Source organism: Brachycentrus maculatus, unplaced genomic scaffold (assembly GCF_059751285.1).
Source record: "Brachycentrus maculatus isolate JH-2025_06_01 unplaced genomic scaffold, ASM5975128v1 h1tg000073l, whole genome shotgun sequence".
NCBI lineage: Eukaryota > Metazoa > Arthropoda > Insecta > Trichoptera > Brachycentridae > Brachycentrus > Brachycentrus maculatus.
Genome location: NW_028280827.1, coordinates 732094 through 748544, shown reverse-complemented (window position 1 = coordinate 748544; position 16451 = coordinate 732094). Strand labels below are relative to the sequence as shown.

The 16451-nt window shown below is 36.3% G+C and overlaps 2 protein-coding genes across 2 annotated transcripts; one reads left to right on the top strand and one right to left on the bottom strand.

The window, feature by feature from the left end:
- Window positions 1–245: 245 nt before the first annotated feature.
- On the top strand, window positions 246–4122 carry LOC148311132 (uncharacterized protein C16orf52 homolog A). Its single transcript, XM_088257191.1, has 3 exons — window positions 246–624; window positions 1281–1493; window positions 2504–4122. The coding sequence occupies exons 1-3, from the start codon at window positions 522–524 to the stop codon at window positions 2689–2691; spliced, it is 504 nt and encodes a 167-aa protein (XP_088113317.1). The 5' UTR covers window positions 246–521; the 3' UTR covers window positions 2692–4122.
- A 2684-nt stretch (window positions 4123–6806) lies between these two features.
- On the bottom strand, window positions 6807–16029 carry Helz (Helicase with zinc finger). The gene is made up of 9 exons (XM_088257189.1): window positions 15904–16029; window positions 15098–15788; window positions 14887–15019; window positions 13096–13270; window positions 12804–12871; window positions 11329–12728; window positions 10407–10595; window positions 10196–10328; window positions 6807–9808 (listed from the first exon to the last, which is right to left on the bottom strand). The coding sequence occupies exons 2-9, from the start codon at window positions 15683–15685 to the stop codon at window positions 7089–7091; spliced, it is 5406 nt and encodes a 1801-aa protein (XP_088113315.1). The 5' UTR covers window positions 15686–15788; window positions 15904–16029; the 3' UTR covers window positions 6807–7088.
- Between the last annotated feature and the right edge of the window lie 422 nt (window positions 16030–16451).

Here is a 16451-nt window from a genome sequence, read left to right as displayed (position 1 = left end):
GTTACAAAACCAGAGAAAATGTAACAAAATCTACTATTTTCCTCGTCGTGAGTGACCAGCATGATGACAGTTATGATAATATCTAGGTATAATGAAAAATATCTATGGTTGACGGTATTGCCATAAACGATAACTATGTTGATGTAGGTACCAATAGTTAACTTACACTTGATCAGAAAGATATTTTGTTATGAACGCAGCCCACTGTCAAGTTTATACTTTATCTTTGGTTGACATTAAAATTTCTAGTATGTGATCTTTGACGTAAATCGTAGAGGACGAGCAGGAAAGGATAATTATTTCATTTTGTGCTTTATACATAAGTCATGAAATAATGTGTCGCATTTGTAAATAATTATACAAGTATAATAATTAAACTTGGTTTTTTATTTTGAAATATTTTTACTTTAGCATTGTTGACATATTACTTTTTCTACTTTTGAAAAACAATGGTAAATTAACTAAATGTTATGGTGTGAATTTTTGGCATAATTAGAGACGTTGTATGGATAAAAATCAATATGGATAAACTTACCTTGATTTCGGGGACATTATTTATTGCTGCAGATGTTTTTGCAATTGTAAGTTTATCAATGCCTGATTGGATCGTTACCGATGTTGGAGGTGAGTTTTTTTCAATTTAGATGTAAAATAATTATAATTTTCAATTTTTTTAAAAAAATACAGCCCAGTAAAATGCCCCAGACGTTATTGGGTGGTGATAAAAGTGAAAATAATTCACTTCAATGAAACATTTTTACAGGATTTAAAAATATATTTTGAGGAAATAATTCGTTTTCAATAAAGTTTTATTGGTATGAATAACAATGAAACTAGAGGAATGGAAGATTGAGAACATGTGATATTAATTTTTTGTATCTATTGCCATTGGATGCAACAAAGATTGTGGCCTTCAAAAAAAGTTCATAAGTGGATTCACCTCCACTTAGTATCTACTAGCACCCAAAAAATACACTTGTGGGTTTCTTAAATACGCCATAGATTTGCAAAACTACAAAAAACAATGAAAGAACTCTGTTTGTCACATCCAACAGCGGTTAGACTCGTCTTTCAATAGTACATGTACGGGTGTTTTTGCTCAGATCCACTGTGCAAATACTATTATTTGCCGAACCATCAACGCGATGCGGCAACAATAGCGGCAAAAACATCAAAAACTAATTGCAAAATAAATAGATACAATTATCTAGGAAATTTAATAACTTTTTTACTGTAATGGCATTGTCATGTTAAGTAAATAAATACATTTTTTTTTGTAGGAGATACTCGACTGGGCCTAATGTGGACATGCATGACATTGTACAATCGTCCCCAAGTATGCTTCACTCCGGCTTTGCAGCCCGAGTGGTTCATGGCTATGATTTGTATATTTGTCGGCTGCATTTGTATCACCACTACCATCATACTTCTGATCTCGAGTCACTGGGACAGAAATGTGGTACAGTATGCTCGCTGGGTAGGATTCACTGCAAGTAAGTATTCTTACCAGACGTCCCGGTTTGACCGGGACAGTTCCGGTTTTCAGATAATATCCCGGTGTCCCGGCCGGTTTACTTTAAGTCCTGATAAAAATTAGATATGATTATCAATTACAAAAAGTCTTAAAATGATTAACTGTGAAGGATTATTTAGGATAATTACTTTGTCATTTATTTCACTCCACTGCTGAGGGCATTCTGGTGTCCCAGTTTAACATTTCAGAAATCTGGCAAGCCTACATATAGTTGCTATATTACACAAACCGGCTTTTGACAGTTCAAAATAGTATTATCCATATTTTTCTTCTTCTAATTTTAATTAATTTCTGTTAATAACAGTATAATCACTCATTTACTACTAATACTTTTTTTTTTAAATATATGTATTGTGGGTGTACTGGCAAAAAAACGTTAACTTGAAAATATGCAATTTTGACTTAATGATGCATAAAGTTTTCAACGTTCTATAAGCTGGCAAGATACTCTAAGTAGTTTGAAATATCATATTTATGTGGTTTTAAAAGTAAATTCAACTTTGAGTTTAATAGCGGGTATTTTATTCAGGCTAAAAGCTTTAAATAACAGGGATTATTCAAACAGGAATTTTACAGAGTTAACGTTTTTTGTCACCCATGATAGGTTCCTGAGCAATTTCTGATACAAACATTATTTTACCGTCTCAATAAATCCGATATTACTAGCCATCATGTAACACATGAGAAATGACAGCTTAACAGCTCGGCTGTCCAAATTTAAAACACAGTAAGGGACATTTTTTGTAGTAGGTTTTTTTTGCATTTATGGACTAAGTAGACTCTACTTGGTCCAAAAATGCAAAAAAAACCTACTACAAAAAAATGTCCCTTACTGTGTTTTAAATTTGGACAGCCGAGCTGGCAGGATGAGGATATGTTATTTAATCATTTAAAAATTAATTGAGATCCAAATAAACCGAATTTGGGAATCGGGCTATTAATAAGAAAAGTGTTTTATTTTTATTTCAGTGGTGTTGTTTTGCCTGGCTGCTGTTATATTTCCAATCGGTTTCCATATGGATGAAATAGGAGGACAGCCGTACCAACTTCCTAACAGTCACCAAGTGGGAATATCTTACATCCTTTTCGTACTAGCTTTGTGGATAACGGTCATCTCAGAATTGTTTGCGGGAAAAGTATGCTTACCACATTTCTAACTGTTTTGTAATAGTTAACAAGTATTTTATTAATTCAACAGTAATTTTTATAAATTTTTAATCGGATTCGAATTTGTAAAAATCATAGATGCTAATCTGAAAGTTGCACATTTTTTCAATTCTTACACTGTAAAATTATATTAAAGGTGCTATATAAAGATGCGTACTTACCGGAGCATTTAGTCGTAAAGTAACGTCGCTCGCGGTGAGCACTCCGAATAAAGATGGAGGGCTCGGCTCGCTGTACTGACTATACAAATGCTCGCATCGTAACGTGTTACGTTACGACGAAATGGCTCCGGTCAGTCCCCACCATAATATTCTTATTTAAACAAAAAATGGTCTTGAAGATTAAAATAATGTTAATGTTGTTATTTTTGGATTTTATTTTTTTCTAATTTGTCCAAAATAGTAAATTTATTACTGTTATTGGTTTTGAAATATCTTCTGTTTGCAAATGTTTAGACTTTTTTTACGCATTTCATAAATTATCACTTTATTTGGGAAAAAATTGAGAAAAGGTCATAGAATCAGAAAAAATATATAGCACATAAAAACACACTATTTTATTTTTTTATTAACAGTCGTGGCCATTTCTTACAAAATATATTGCATAGTTTAAATAATATACAGTATGAAAAATTAAATATGTTATTATTTAATCAATAAAAGAGAACCATGACCTTTATCATATGGATAAGGAGAAAATTCCCTATCAGCCATATTACTGTAAAACAAACAAATCAAAAAAAAAATTATACATTATTTAAAATAATTAATAAAGAAAAAAAAAGTAGTATGTACACATTAGTAATATTTGTATATAATGTATTGTAGGAAAATGTATGGAAAAAAATTTTCCATTTGAAAAATATGTATGTTTTTTTGTCCGCCTCCGTGGTGTAATGGTAAGGTTTAGCTACCGTTCTGGAGGTCCCAGGTTCGATTTCCAAGGGAAGGTGATTTTACACTCTAATAATTATTTAATATTACCCTGGGCTGGTCACTGAATCGCAGGAGTGATCACCTTGCCTTCATGTAAGTAATGATCATAACACTGTGTCAATACGACGCAGTGCCCTATGCACCATTGGGTGCGGATACAGGGTTAGATTGTGTTTATTACATACAGGACTTTTAAAAAATCTCTTCAAGCTTTAGTAAAAAAAATGTATTTCAATTCCATTTTAATTTATTTTAAGCAGTATTAAAGTCGGCACAAAGAATTGTTCAAAATTCAACTTATTGATAAAATATTTTTAGACATGCAAATCATATGTTAAATAGACAAATAAAAATGTATATTTTGGTTTATGGGCTGTATGAGGAGTGTTGAATTGAAATGTATTTCATCAACAAAAAAAATAGTTTGTGACAATTGTTTTTGAAACATTAAAATACCTCAAATACTGCACTCCATTGCAAAAAAAATACCGATTATAAATGTATCGCATTATTCAGCCATGTCATATTTGATTGCATATATTTTTTTCTCTACATTTTAATTTTTAAGTAAATTTGTAAAATGTGGCCTCGGCACAGGAAAGCTCAGTGAGGGCACATTATTGTAATTTGTTATTTGTAATTATATATATGATGAAATAAATAAATATACATTTGTATATAGCGCAATTTAATTACATTTATATCAGTATTAAAACTATCTACATTCCTCTAGTAAAATATAATTATGCAATACATAATTTTAATTGCAATAATATTGATGAAATTGAAGTAACAATTATTTAGAATTGTGATTAATTATCTGCACCTTGAATCACATCAGGATCTCCCAGTAAGGAATATCAGATAACGCCTTTGTGAAACATTAAATACTTTATCCAATATCTGAATATATTTATTACTATATTATTTTTTGACATCTCATCAAAGAAGAAAATAACTGCTGTAATTGGAGATAATCCAGATTTTGTGAACAAGTATTTGGACACATTCAAAATGTTGTAAATATTTATTGCTGTTTGTTTTCTTCTATATTATATGAATCTCTAACAAAAGTTCTACGAATATTTGTAAATTATGTATTAAATATTTTATTTTTATATTATGTTTTTATTGTGTTTTATGGTACATATTCATTAAATAATGTGAAGTGAATATTTGTCTTGAATTTTTTAAAAGTATAAACAACAATTTCCTCTGATACATGAAATTAATTTATTTGGGATATGTTAACAAAAAAAAACTACTATGATAATCATGACGATAATCGTGACTCCAGTCATACACAACTTTCCTTACTAATTACACTAGCTTAGGTCAAGTATATTATTTTACAGTGCTTGTTGATACAAGAACAAGAAAACCTGCCATTTATCTGGTAGCCTCAGCGAGTATGTGCAGAAAAATTACTTCTTCTCCGGCTTGAATTTAATTGATTGGATGTAATCAAATTGTCATAATTATTTTGTAGCATCATAATTGGGGCATGCAAACTTCCATGTACATATCCCGGAGTTCAAAGGTTAAAACTAGCCTTTTCATTTTTTTTCTCTATTCAGGGCACGTGTGAAACAATTTAAATGTAAAAATTGTTCACTTCTATAAGACCACTTTTGAATTTGTTTACTATTTTTGAGAACATCTGTACATAAGCGGTGATATAAAAATATTTATTTTATAAAAACATTTATATCATTATGGAATTCCACAAGGTTTTGAAAAAATACCTCACCTTTGCTTTTCATACCTGACGCACCGGGTGTGCACATTGACCCAAACCTCTTGTAAGAAATCGAAAGTATCCGTAGGCGTCTGCCAGTAGAAGCTGTTGGGGTCTGGAACTTATTTGTGGTGCAATTGTGTATGTTGGTACACCAATGTTTAAGATGAAACAATTGTGGTCTGTCCTAAATGCATCAGCTAGACTGATATTTGGAATATCAAGATGTGATCATGTGTATTCCGGTGAAGGTCAAGTGCAAACTGAGGCTGGTGTATAAAGCTATACACAGATAAGGCAACTGATAAGACGCCTAACCTTCAAATCTGCCTGTTGCAGAAAATCAGAGCTCCAAATTTGGCAAGAGGACTTTTGAAGTAGCAGAACCTCTGGCCTGGAATACCCTTTTAGGCAAACTTAAAGACACATTTATTTTTCAAATCGTTTCCTAATAATAAAATAGTCCTTATGAATTTTTCACAAAAACAGCACTACAAAATTTTTATTATTCCTTTTAAGCCAAACCCTCCCCTGGTTTATGTCCCACCCACTTGTCAGTACTTTAAATATTTTATTTGTTGCCTGATTTCATACCAGCCAGTATCTAGTTATCTATTATTTACACTTTTTGCATTTATTTTTAAAATACTAATATTCCTGTTAGTGGAGTTGTGTTAGTATTGCTTGTTAGTTTGTATTCTCACCTGTTGATAAGAACATTTGTAGTTCTCAAAATCAGAAGTGCCTACATTAAACTCAAAAATAGTAATAATTTTTAAGGTTTTACATTATTATTTTATTGCATAAATTTAAAGCCAAATCAACAAATAATATGGTATAACAAATTAAAGCGATTGGATGGGCTATAGAATATGCAAAAATAAATTATTGATTTTCTAGCATAGGAGGTAGATGAGTATTCCTTAGGTTCATGAAGAAATACAGCTAAGTATCCATTTAGAAAGATCATCAAGCAGCCATTTTTGCAAGTAAAAAGAAAAAAAAAACGATAAATGCAAAATATAAACGGCACTATATATGTGTTATTGAATGGAGATTCAAAACTTTTGGCAAATGGGTATGTGTTGGAAAAAAGTTTTTTTTCATAGATAAACAAGTCCATACTTCTCGAGATTTTTAATGTTTGTTTTTACATAATATTCACAAACATTTATATTTTATAATAATAAATTCATTTATTAAAATAATTTTACATTTACACCACTGATGATCAACCGAATAACCGGCCGAACTGTTAGAATAACAAAACATGATTTTTTTGTGATTTTTTGACGCCATCGGCATAAAGTTTCTCAACGAGTATAAAATAGAGTAGAAAATATAAAGGGATATAAAAAAAATTGTTCGGTCGATTCAGAGCGGCAAACATAAACTATTGGACAGTACAAATTGAACTAAGCTATGAAGATAATTTTTTGATTTTTCTTTTTTACTTTTTTTTTATATTACTAAATGTTAAATAACACTTTTTTTCTAATATTTTACCGCAATAATCGCCTACGAGATTTTTACACTCGGTTCAGAAAATACCGATTCGATACATCACAACAATACAATCATTCAAATTGATATTCAGAATGGTCGAATCTATTATATATAGTAAGTAATTCATGAATTCAATATCAATTGCACAATTATTATACTTTCAACGCAAAATAGAAAAAGTTTTTTTTAATCCTTACAACATATAAATTTAGTCAAAATAATGATATAGACCATGGGGCTGGGGCTTGTGGCCGAATTCTCTGAGCACTACAAACGGGTCGTTCTTGTCTTCGTCCAGCTTGGGAGTGGTCTGGCGCAGGACGCTCGCGTACGTAGTGTTGTCCCCCTCCATGCCATCCAGCTGCGCGCCGTTGAGCGGGCGGGAGAACTCGGCGTTGATCTGCTGCTGCAGGCGCTGCTGCTGCGTGAGCGGCATGCGGCAGTCCATCATGCCCATGCCCGGCACGCCCGCGCTTCCATTCACCATGCCCATGCCCGGATGTGGCGGCTCGGTCTGCTGCAGGCTGAAGGCGCGCGCGTAGCCTGCGAAGGCGCCCGTGCTCGCGTTCTGCTTGTCATGCGGCTCCAGCAGCCCGTGGCCCATGGAGCCCTCGCTCGGGCCCGAGGAGCTAGACTGGCCCGCCTGCCGCCGGTACAGAGGCACGGACTGCGCAAACGGCTTGTTGGTCTGCCAGGGCAACTCCAGGACAGGATCCGGAGGCGGGAAGTTCCTAGCCAGAGGATTCTCCTCTCGCTGGTTGGCGTTGTGATTGAACGTATTGCCGCCGAACATGACAGACGTCTCGAACTCTCTATTGAAGGGCTTGCTATTTATGAATTGGCTCAGAACGTTCGGTTTCGTATCTGGCAACGGCCACGGTCGTTCGGGTTCGTTGGGCGGCGGGGGATGGGCGTGTCCGTTGGCCATGTTGAAATTAACAAATTGTTGATTATGGTGAAGCATTTTTTCAGTAAAAATGTCTTCCGTATTTCTGGGCATATCGTTAAGAGGCAAAAAAGACTCCAATGTCGGAACAGTCGTTCTCTTTAAAACCATTTTTAAGAACTTATTTGCAGATTCCACTCCCTGGGTTTCCTGCAAGTGGTAGTACCACTGCAGCTGAGCGTCTTGTCCCTCATTACATACGTCTTGTAGACTCATGTGAGGAGGCAGCATGGGTTGAGCATCCCGAACGTTCGGATTGGGAGGGGGTCCTCTCTCCGGAAAGTGAACATTTTGCAAAAACTGTATGTGCTCCTTTTCTTGAATAGTGACGGTGCGATTCTGATCTTGAAATTTGGGGGCGTTCGGAGGATAAGGAAGTCGTTCTGGTTGCGAGGTGGGACCGCTCCGTAAAAATGCCGGCGGCGCATTCATATCGTTGGGAATAAAATTTTCGGGTGTAAAACCGGTAGGAATGGGCGATGTGTCTGGACTTATCCTCGGCTGCTGCGGGCGCAAGGGCAGGAAAGGCTGGGGTTTATTAGGTGCGATCGATTGCGGAGGCATTAAGTGTTGAGGCGCGACGGATCGATTGGCAACCATACCAGGGTGAAGCACTCTGTGAGAAGGAATCAAGTCCGCGAGCTTCTTCTGAGATTGTTTCATCGGCCACGTTGGCGTACTACGACCGTTGGGTGAGGTCAGAGGGAAAGAGTTCACTGTCCAAGGGTTTATCGAAGGATTCACCTGGTGAGGAAAGGACATGGGAACATTAGGCAGCGGAGCGTTGGGCTGCGGGGGAGGGGCTCTATTCATGGGGAAAATATTATTTCCGTGAGGACCTTGTTGATTGGAACCGGTGGGAAAGTAAAATAAAGTAGGATAAGGAACGATGGATGCGTTGCCGGCATTGATTAGCGGTGGCAACTGTCCCGCATTAGGTTGCCTGATATTAGCGTTCATCTGAGGTATCGGCATCGGAATGGGTGGTCCAATGTTGGGTGGTAAAAGCGGAAGGCCCGCCTGTACATTGATGTAAGCTTCGGGCTTTAAAGCTCTAGGAACAAATTCCGGCGCTAGCGGATTCAACGTGTATGTCTTCTTAAGTTCCACTCCGTCCAACTGAGATCTGAGTAAAGTCCAAGTGATACCAAAAAGACTCTTGTTGTCGTTACAAATATTAATAAACCGCTCCCAAACTTTTCGACAGCGTCCGATGGAACATAGTGCCACAGGATCACCCACTACAGCCACTAAGCTTTGAGCTCTTGTGATGGCTGTATTTAATAATTTTCTGTTAGAAAGAAAACCATAATCCAATTCGGATGCCGCTTGACAAGTTCTTCTTGTGCGCACTGTAGATAAGAATACGGCCCGGAACTGTTTTCCCTGAACGTTCAACACTCGCTCCACGGATATGCCTCCCATTCTGCGCTTCCTCAATTCTGACCTGATTCGGAACACTTGATCCGCATAAGGTGTCATGATGCCTATACTGTGTTCATCCACCTTCCCCCAAGCCTGAGGCCAGTTTCGCCTGAGTTCACAAATACGTTCCACCACTTCGTACACTTCGCTGTTGTTGTAGAAGGCGGTAGAATTCTGATCTTGCACGTCTTCTCCTCGTGTAGTAAAAAAAGTCAGGGGGTAAAACTTATCGTGTCTCGGCTGTTTACCACTCGCAATTAACTTTTGATCATAAAACAATTCTGAAGTGAAGTTTATGATAGCTTCATGCGCACGATAGTTCTCGCAGAGAAGAATTTTACAAGGAAAATTAGCCGGATAATGCTCGTAAAGTCTCTCTAAGAGAGATACATGTAGATTTCTCTCCTTGGCAAACTGAGAAAACAACTCGGGGCTGAGCTGCATGTGATCTCCTGCGAGCACTATACGGGATGTGGGGGTGGCCAGAGCTAGCGGCATGAGAGCCTCACTCTCCATTGCTTGTGCGGCTTCGTCCAGCAGTATATGAGTGAAGTAACCTGAAATTCAAGCCTCATTAATTATCTCTTAATATAAGCTCTTAAGCATCCTAGTGATAATCAAATTTAAAAAATTCACATCGCAGATTCTTATTGAGGCAACCGATTGATGATTTACACAGGTACTTAAAGCGATTTCCATTTGTGACTTCTAACTGACAGCGAACGCTGAGAATTTTATTGTCAGTTTGTAGGGCGGTTTATCGATACAAAAATAAAGCATTGTTTACATTTGACGCTGCATAAACATGTTGTGTATAATTAGCATTTGACCATGTTGGCCGCTTGTTGCATCATTAATTGCATTCATTATTACAATTGGCATAAAAAGTGAGAATACTCTATTCGTAAACCTTACATCAAATATTAATAAAATGAAAATGGTACCTTTAGGCAATCCCAATGTAGATAAATACATGGATATAGATAACGTGACTACGACAATTCTGTGCTTCAAAATATCCTCGAGTAGGGGAAGTCTGAAATTCCGCACTCCGTTGTTCATCTCGATCAAGCAATACTGCGAATAAAATAGTTTTGTAAAGAGATAATTCCAAATAAAAAATAAATGAAATTATACATTTTAAATATCACTTACTTTTTGTACTACTTGATCAACTGTAGTGACCCATCTTTTATGATAATATACCCTCAGAGGGCGTGCTTCTGTGACACCCGATTCTAACCACGGGTGAAGATAATCCTTAATATAAAGATCTGCAGCTGAGTTAGAATGGGTGCAAATCAATATTTTTGATTCCGGTTGCTGGAGTAATTGTTTTATAGCCTAAAAAAAATAGCTATTTGTGAATACAAGTGAAACATCAATCATTTTAAGCTCAATGCTCCAATTTAAACAAACTACAACAAATTATATACGAATACAAATCGTACCTCCAGAATAGCAAGAGTCCAATTTATTTGACCATACTTCTGATTCATTATTTTCCAAAATAATAAATATTAACTTTTTAAAATTGAAAAGTCAACAAACTTATTTATTTAAAAGATATGTACACTTCGTTTGAATCTTTTTTCCCCCTTTTTTTCAACAACCCTAATTAGCATTCTAATTAGGGCCGTATACTAATCACAAGTAACGGCAAACCCAGTTCCGATTTGTAAATTATTTTTTGGAATCCCTCTCGCTCTACTAAAAGTAAGCACGCTCATAAGCGTCTCCCGCTTTCTACCAACAGTATGTAAAAGATACTTTTAAGCATTTCCCACAAACAATGTGTTAATACATAAAATTTATTTTGTTACTTTCTTAAGTATTTGAAAAGTATTAAACAAATGGGTCTGCAAGAAACATACGCAATAGTTTATTGAAAATGAATTTGTTGCACGCCAATAATTCATTTAATCAAAATTTGTTAGTTGAAACCTTGTCTTTTTAGGAGGTACATAGTGCTAACCAGCTAAGTTTGTTGCTTTTCCCAATGATAAATTGGGAAAAGCAGAAACTTGTTCCAAATTTTCAGTTTACCCATTCACTGTATTTAAAATTAAATACAAACCTGGGCCAATGTGTAGGTTTTCCCAGTGCCGAAAGGTCCAATGATTAGGATGGGAGGTATGGGCATACCGACGGGAGAAGTGATGGCTAATACAGCCTCTTTCTGTTTTGCGTTAAGTCGGGAATCTAACGTGTGGTTCCACTGGCGGTATGTCGACCACGGAATGTTGGGTTCTAATACGGTGTCGGGGAATATCAGCTTATAGTCCGATATCTTATCTATTGCGTAGTGCCATTCGCAGTAAGTGAGTCTGTTCAGTTGAAACTGAACATCGGCAGCGAAGTCTGTGTCGGCGCGCATACCGAGTTCCCTTACTGTGATCGCAGACAGTCGAAGGTATATCATGTTTTTACCCTTATCCTCTATGAGAGATTCGTATACTCTCCGCCGCCCGGTAGCACCCGCCACGATCGGTGCCGTAAGAAGGATGGTTGTGCAATTGTTCAAAATCAGTCTTCCAGCCGAAGTGTCTTCCGAAACATCTTTCCCTAATGTCAGAAGGGCGAAGAGTTCTCCCGAGTGCGCGTACTTGGCTGTGGAAGTGGCCATTCCCGACGGAGCGAGAAGATAACTGGGAGCAATTCGGAGTTTGCAGTTAACATTATAACGAGCCACCTGTTCGTAGCGTGCCATTTCTTCCACCGACAATAACTCGTGCATTCTCGTTCGGTAGTTATTTCGAGTCAAATGCTTATCTGTAACTGTGGACTGGGTGAGACATAAGTTGTTTGCTCGTGGTGCCGGATAAGCGTTCAACAGATCCCGATCTCTTTCGCACGTATCCGATCCGTGAGGCGTGGACAAACCCGGGTAGACCGGCGAGGAGAAAGCCACCACATCGGAGTTTGTAACATCCCACCGTTCACTGACAGACAGGACCATTTCTTTGCGTATTTCCTTGATTTTATCTGCATCAGTAACTGGGACGACATCTACACACAAGTGTTTCACTAATACCGGTTCACTACCGAGATCGAACACGACCGACTGTCTAAACGTACCATAAATGTCTGTAGAAAATACCACTTTAATTCGGTGTTCTAGCACAGGATTCTGGTTGGTGTTGTCCTGAGCCTTGTCGAGGTGGGCAGCCGTCCATTCTTGATCTGATGTCAGTTCCGCCTCCACAACTTTATGGGTATCTCTTCCTTTCTTGTTGATTTTCGGTTCTCCGGGAAATACTTGCTTTAGGACAAAATGATTTCTGTGTGCATCTTGGAGTAAAGCCACAGCTTTGAGCAATCGCTTAGTCTTCAATACAAATGTCCATTCCCGCTTACTGACTTTAGAAGAAACAGTAGTTATTAAATCTGCCGAGCACGATTCTTCGATTCCATCGAGCTTTTCTCGCATAACCTTTTCCGGAGAAGTTGCCTGTATCCATTTTTCAAGCAATTGCTCTAAAAACATATGAATAATTAATTACGAATAACTCTAACGATACATAATAAAAGCAAATATGTATTTCAAGTCACCTGTGTAACTTTTGCCATACAGTTCTTTATCGAAAGCCCTTTGCATTTTCATTTTCCGGTATTCGAATCTAAAAGTAAATGATAAATATGTAATTATTTAGAGCTATAACACATTTGTTAAATCGTTTGACAGTTCTCATACTGAGGTCGTAGGTGTATGATAAGTCATATGTATGAGCGGTTGTTTAAAAACGCAGCTATTGTGAATGTACTTATTTTCAGTAAAAAATGATCCAGCCAAAAATAGATTGTCAGAAGATTATTTACTCACTATGACACGGATGAAACTTACCGTTCTTTCCACTCAGCGAGCTCCTCTGGGCCGTGAGCCTCCACGCACTGAGCTCCGTACTTACAGGAGCCCCCCTCCACCCCAGAGCTGTTCTCCTGGGACTTCCATCCTTCGCACAGGATGTACGTGTCTGCCGTGTAGCCCCTCGGCGGTGGGCGCCACTTCCAATCACGCCCTATGGATTATAACAATCCCTATAATAATACAATAATGTTGGCTTATTTCTTCCACATACTGATTCATTTGTTTTTGGGTTTGCTATCTAATTTAGTGTGGGAAAGATCTGCAGACATTGTTTAAGACCAATATGTTTAGTTGGTATTTTTTGACCATGCTTATTTTTATTTTAACATATATAGAGTCATAACGTCAGAAGCTTCAAACTAAATTATTTTTATATGTACATATCGCTCACTCCTTTCAAGAACGTCATAAATCAAAAAACTTGATTTTTCAGGAGAACATTTTTAAAGTTTAAAAATATAATACAATGTTTTAAAAATAAATATCAAGCCACTTACTGAACTTTTTACTGTGCAACAGATCTTTTAGGTAAAACCTGAAGGTTTTTTTTCCATTTGAATAATATTTAGTATATTTGAAGAAATAATTAAACAATACCTTTTCTTTAAAATGCAAAAACAACACTTTCTGCCCTGTAGCGGGTAAATATTAAGATTAAAATATGTCTCTTTTGCTGGGATATAGTACATTTTCTGGGCATTCCGAAAACATGCACAACTGAGAATTGACGATTTTTTATTTATGACATTCTTGAAAGGAGTGAGCGATATGTTATTAAATAAATAAATAAATACAATATTTGTGAAACCTGAATTTGGTTGATGTAATGTCACATAGGTTTTTGTTGAAATTCAATGACCTGGTATTCAATTCATAATAAAATTTAAAAACATTATTTTGTTAATAAAAAGTATAAATATTATTCCTATTCTATACGTTCCAATTTGTATAAATCTAAAACGGGACGCAGTTGATAGTTGTTTAAGAAAGCAACTGCTAATTGTGTTGTTTTTTGTTGCGGCGGACACAAATAAACATTAAATATGTACAACATTTTGAGTGAGTCCAAATACTTGTTCACAAAATCTGGATTATCTCCAATTACAGGAGTTATTTTCATATTATTTTTTGACATCTTGTCAAAGATGAAGAAGAATATGGAAGTCTGGGCATTTACGGGGCTGACGACCGTCATCGGCTGGTTTAAGTGATCACTTTACACACGTGTAACATTCACCAATTCTACCCATTATTGACAACCACACTACTCAAATTATTGGAAGTTCTTTATATATGAACCAATTTAGAAACCTTGTTCTTGAATCACTAGAACTTCACTAGAGACATCTATTGGTGAGATGTAAGAATTTGAGTGGTGTGGTTGTCAATAATGGGTAGAATTGGTGAATGTTACACGTGTGTAAAGTGATCACTTAAACCAGCCGATGACGGTCGTCAGCCCCGTAAATGCCCAGACTTCCATATTCTTCTTCATCTTTGATGAGACGTCAAAAAATAATATTAAATATGTAATATTAATTGGTGCATTTTGAACATTACAAATAAAAATAAAAATATTTTGGTTTAAATCAAGGGTAGAGTACATACAAACAGGTAACTCAAATTAAAATGTGAGTTATACTAAGCAAGAAGGATGTTAAATTTTAAAATGACTTTATTTCATACTACTTTTACATAGTTACGGTAATGAAGAAAAAATGTGTTTAACTTTATATGATGAAATTAGAAAATAAAAAAGTTACTAACCTTCATCAGACATAATGATGGTCTGATGTTCATGGGTGGAACAATGTGCTCGGAGGGCAGCACGATCACTAAACGTCAGAGCGCAGTAAGAACATGACGGAACTTCATTTGGTTTACCAACTTCTATTTGTTTCTGAAAATCGATTTTTTTGTTTAGTGAGGTCTCATTCGGTGGTTTCTGGCATTCGGAGTTAGTGATGTTTCTACTCACTTGTGCGTCGGGAGTACTAGGTCCAGGAACAACCGTTTTCTGGTTACTAACAGTGGCAACGGGTTTTTTATTCTTTTCAGCAAATTGAAGAGTGACAGCCCAAGCTTCTAGTTTTGCATCTAAACTGAGCATCTCCTCATCCAGCCGTTGTTGAGAAATCCGTTGGTTGTTTTTCTGACCGTTAGCCATCTGCAAAACGGTTCTTAACCTTTCCATAGTTTTCGACATATCTATATTGTTGTGGGGCCCGACAGTGGAGGACATCCACTCGCGACAAGCGTGTTCCGCTTCATTATATCGTTTCATCTTAAACAGCGAATGTACCAGACGCCTCCGAACTCGCGCTCCAATATTGGAAGTATCATAGTCGTTCAGAATTTTTATCAGTTTACGACAATCCTGAACAACTACTTCGTGCCGGCTCGATTCTAAGTTGCATTCCGCGCGATTCATTAACCATGATATAAACTTTTCTCGGGGTACTTTGAAATTAAAGCTGGAATCTAATATTTGGTCGTATATTTGGGACGCTTGTGCCCATTGTTTTTGCCTCATGCATTCGAGGGCTTGATTCTCTTTGTCCGACATTATGTTCAGATTAAGCTTATCTTTTAAGGTAGAATAAATTTGACAAGTTACATGTCTTGCTGTAAATTCGTGTGTACATAAGGTTAGTTTGAGATCTAAAAACCTGAAACGGAATATGACAATTAAGATGCACATCAATATTCTAATAATGTAACATAATTGGATATCATTCTTTATTGTATTGAATTACTACATAAATTTAAGACTGATTAACGGACCTTAACCTAATTGCGTTCGCAGAATATTACCGATTTGGCATGATTTCTCTACAAATGACACACACTACAATACCGCCATCTTGCTTTAACATTATTATTATTATTTTTATTTACATGCTAGTTTACACATCGTGCGGCGTAGGCGAGAACTAAAATGATAAATCGTATGTCGTAGAGAACTGGAATTAAATTTTACCTTTCTACTAAAAAAAAATCGTGATATCTCGACTAACGAATCGTTTCACGAGGTTATGCTAAAATTTTCAAAACAATGAATAATTGAGGTTTTCTTGTACAAAAGAAACACCACAAATGATAGACAAGTATACATATGGAATGATTTTTTAGAGTTGTTGATACCCCCCAGAAAAGTGAAATAAATTTATTTATTTATCATTACCAAACGAAAATGGGTGGCTTTTTCTCCTTCAATGGCTATACTTAAAAAGAAAAGTTTGATTTATGATTTAGCACAGTATGAATACTAAGGTACTTACGGTTGTCTGAATTCATCGTAAACATCATATTCATAAACATCGTATATCATA

Excerpts from the sequence above, each read along its gene's own strand:
- Helz (XM_088257189.1), bottom strand. The coding sequence starts at position 15,685 with ATGTCGGACAAAGAGAATCAAGCCCTCGAATGCATGAGGCAAAAACAA. Across the intron at positions 15,020-15,097 it reads CTAGTACTCCCGACGCACAA|AAACAAATAGAAGTTGGTAA; the intron begins GTGAGTAGAAAC and ends ATCGATTTTCAG. Across the intron at positions 13,271-14,886 it reads CATCATTATGTCTGATGAAG|GGCGTGATTGGAAGTGGCGC; the intron begins GTTAGTAACTTT and ends TATAATCCATAG.
- LOC148311132 (XM_088257191.1), top strand. The coding sequence starts at position 522 with ATGGATAAACTTACCTTGATTTCGGGGACATTATTTATTGCTGCAGAT. Across the intron at positions 625-1,280 it reads GATCGTTACCGATGTTGGAG|GAGATACTCGACTGGGCCTA; the intron begins GTGAGTTTTTTT and ends TTTTTTTTGTAG. Across the intron at positions 1,494-2,503 it reads CTGGGTAGGATTCACTGCAA|TGGTGTTGTTTTGCCTGGCT; the intron begins GTAAGTATTCTT and ends TTTTTATTTCAG.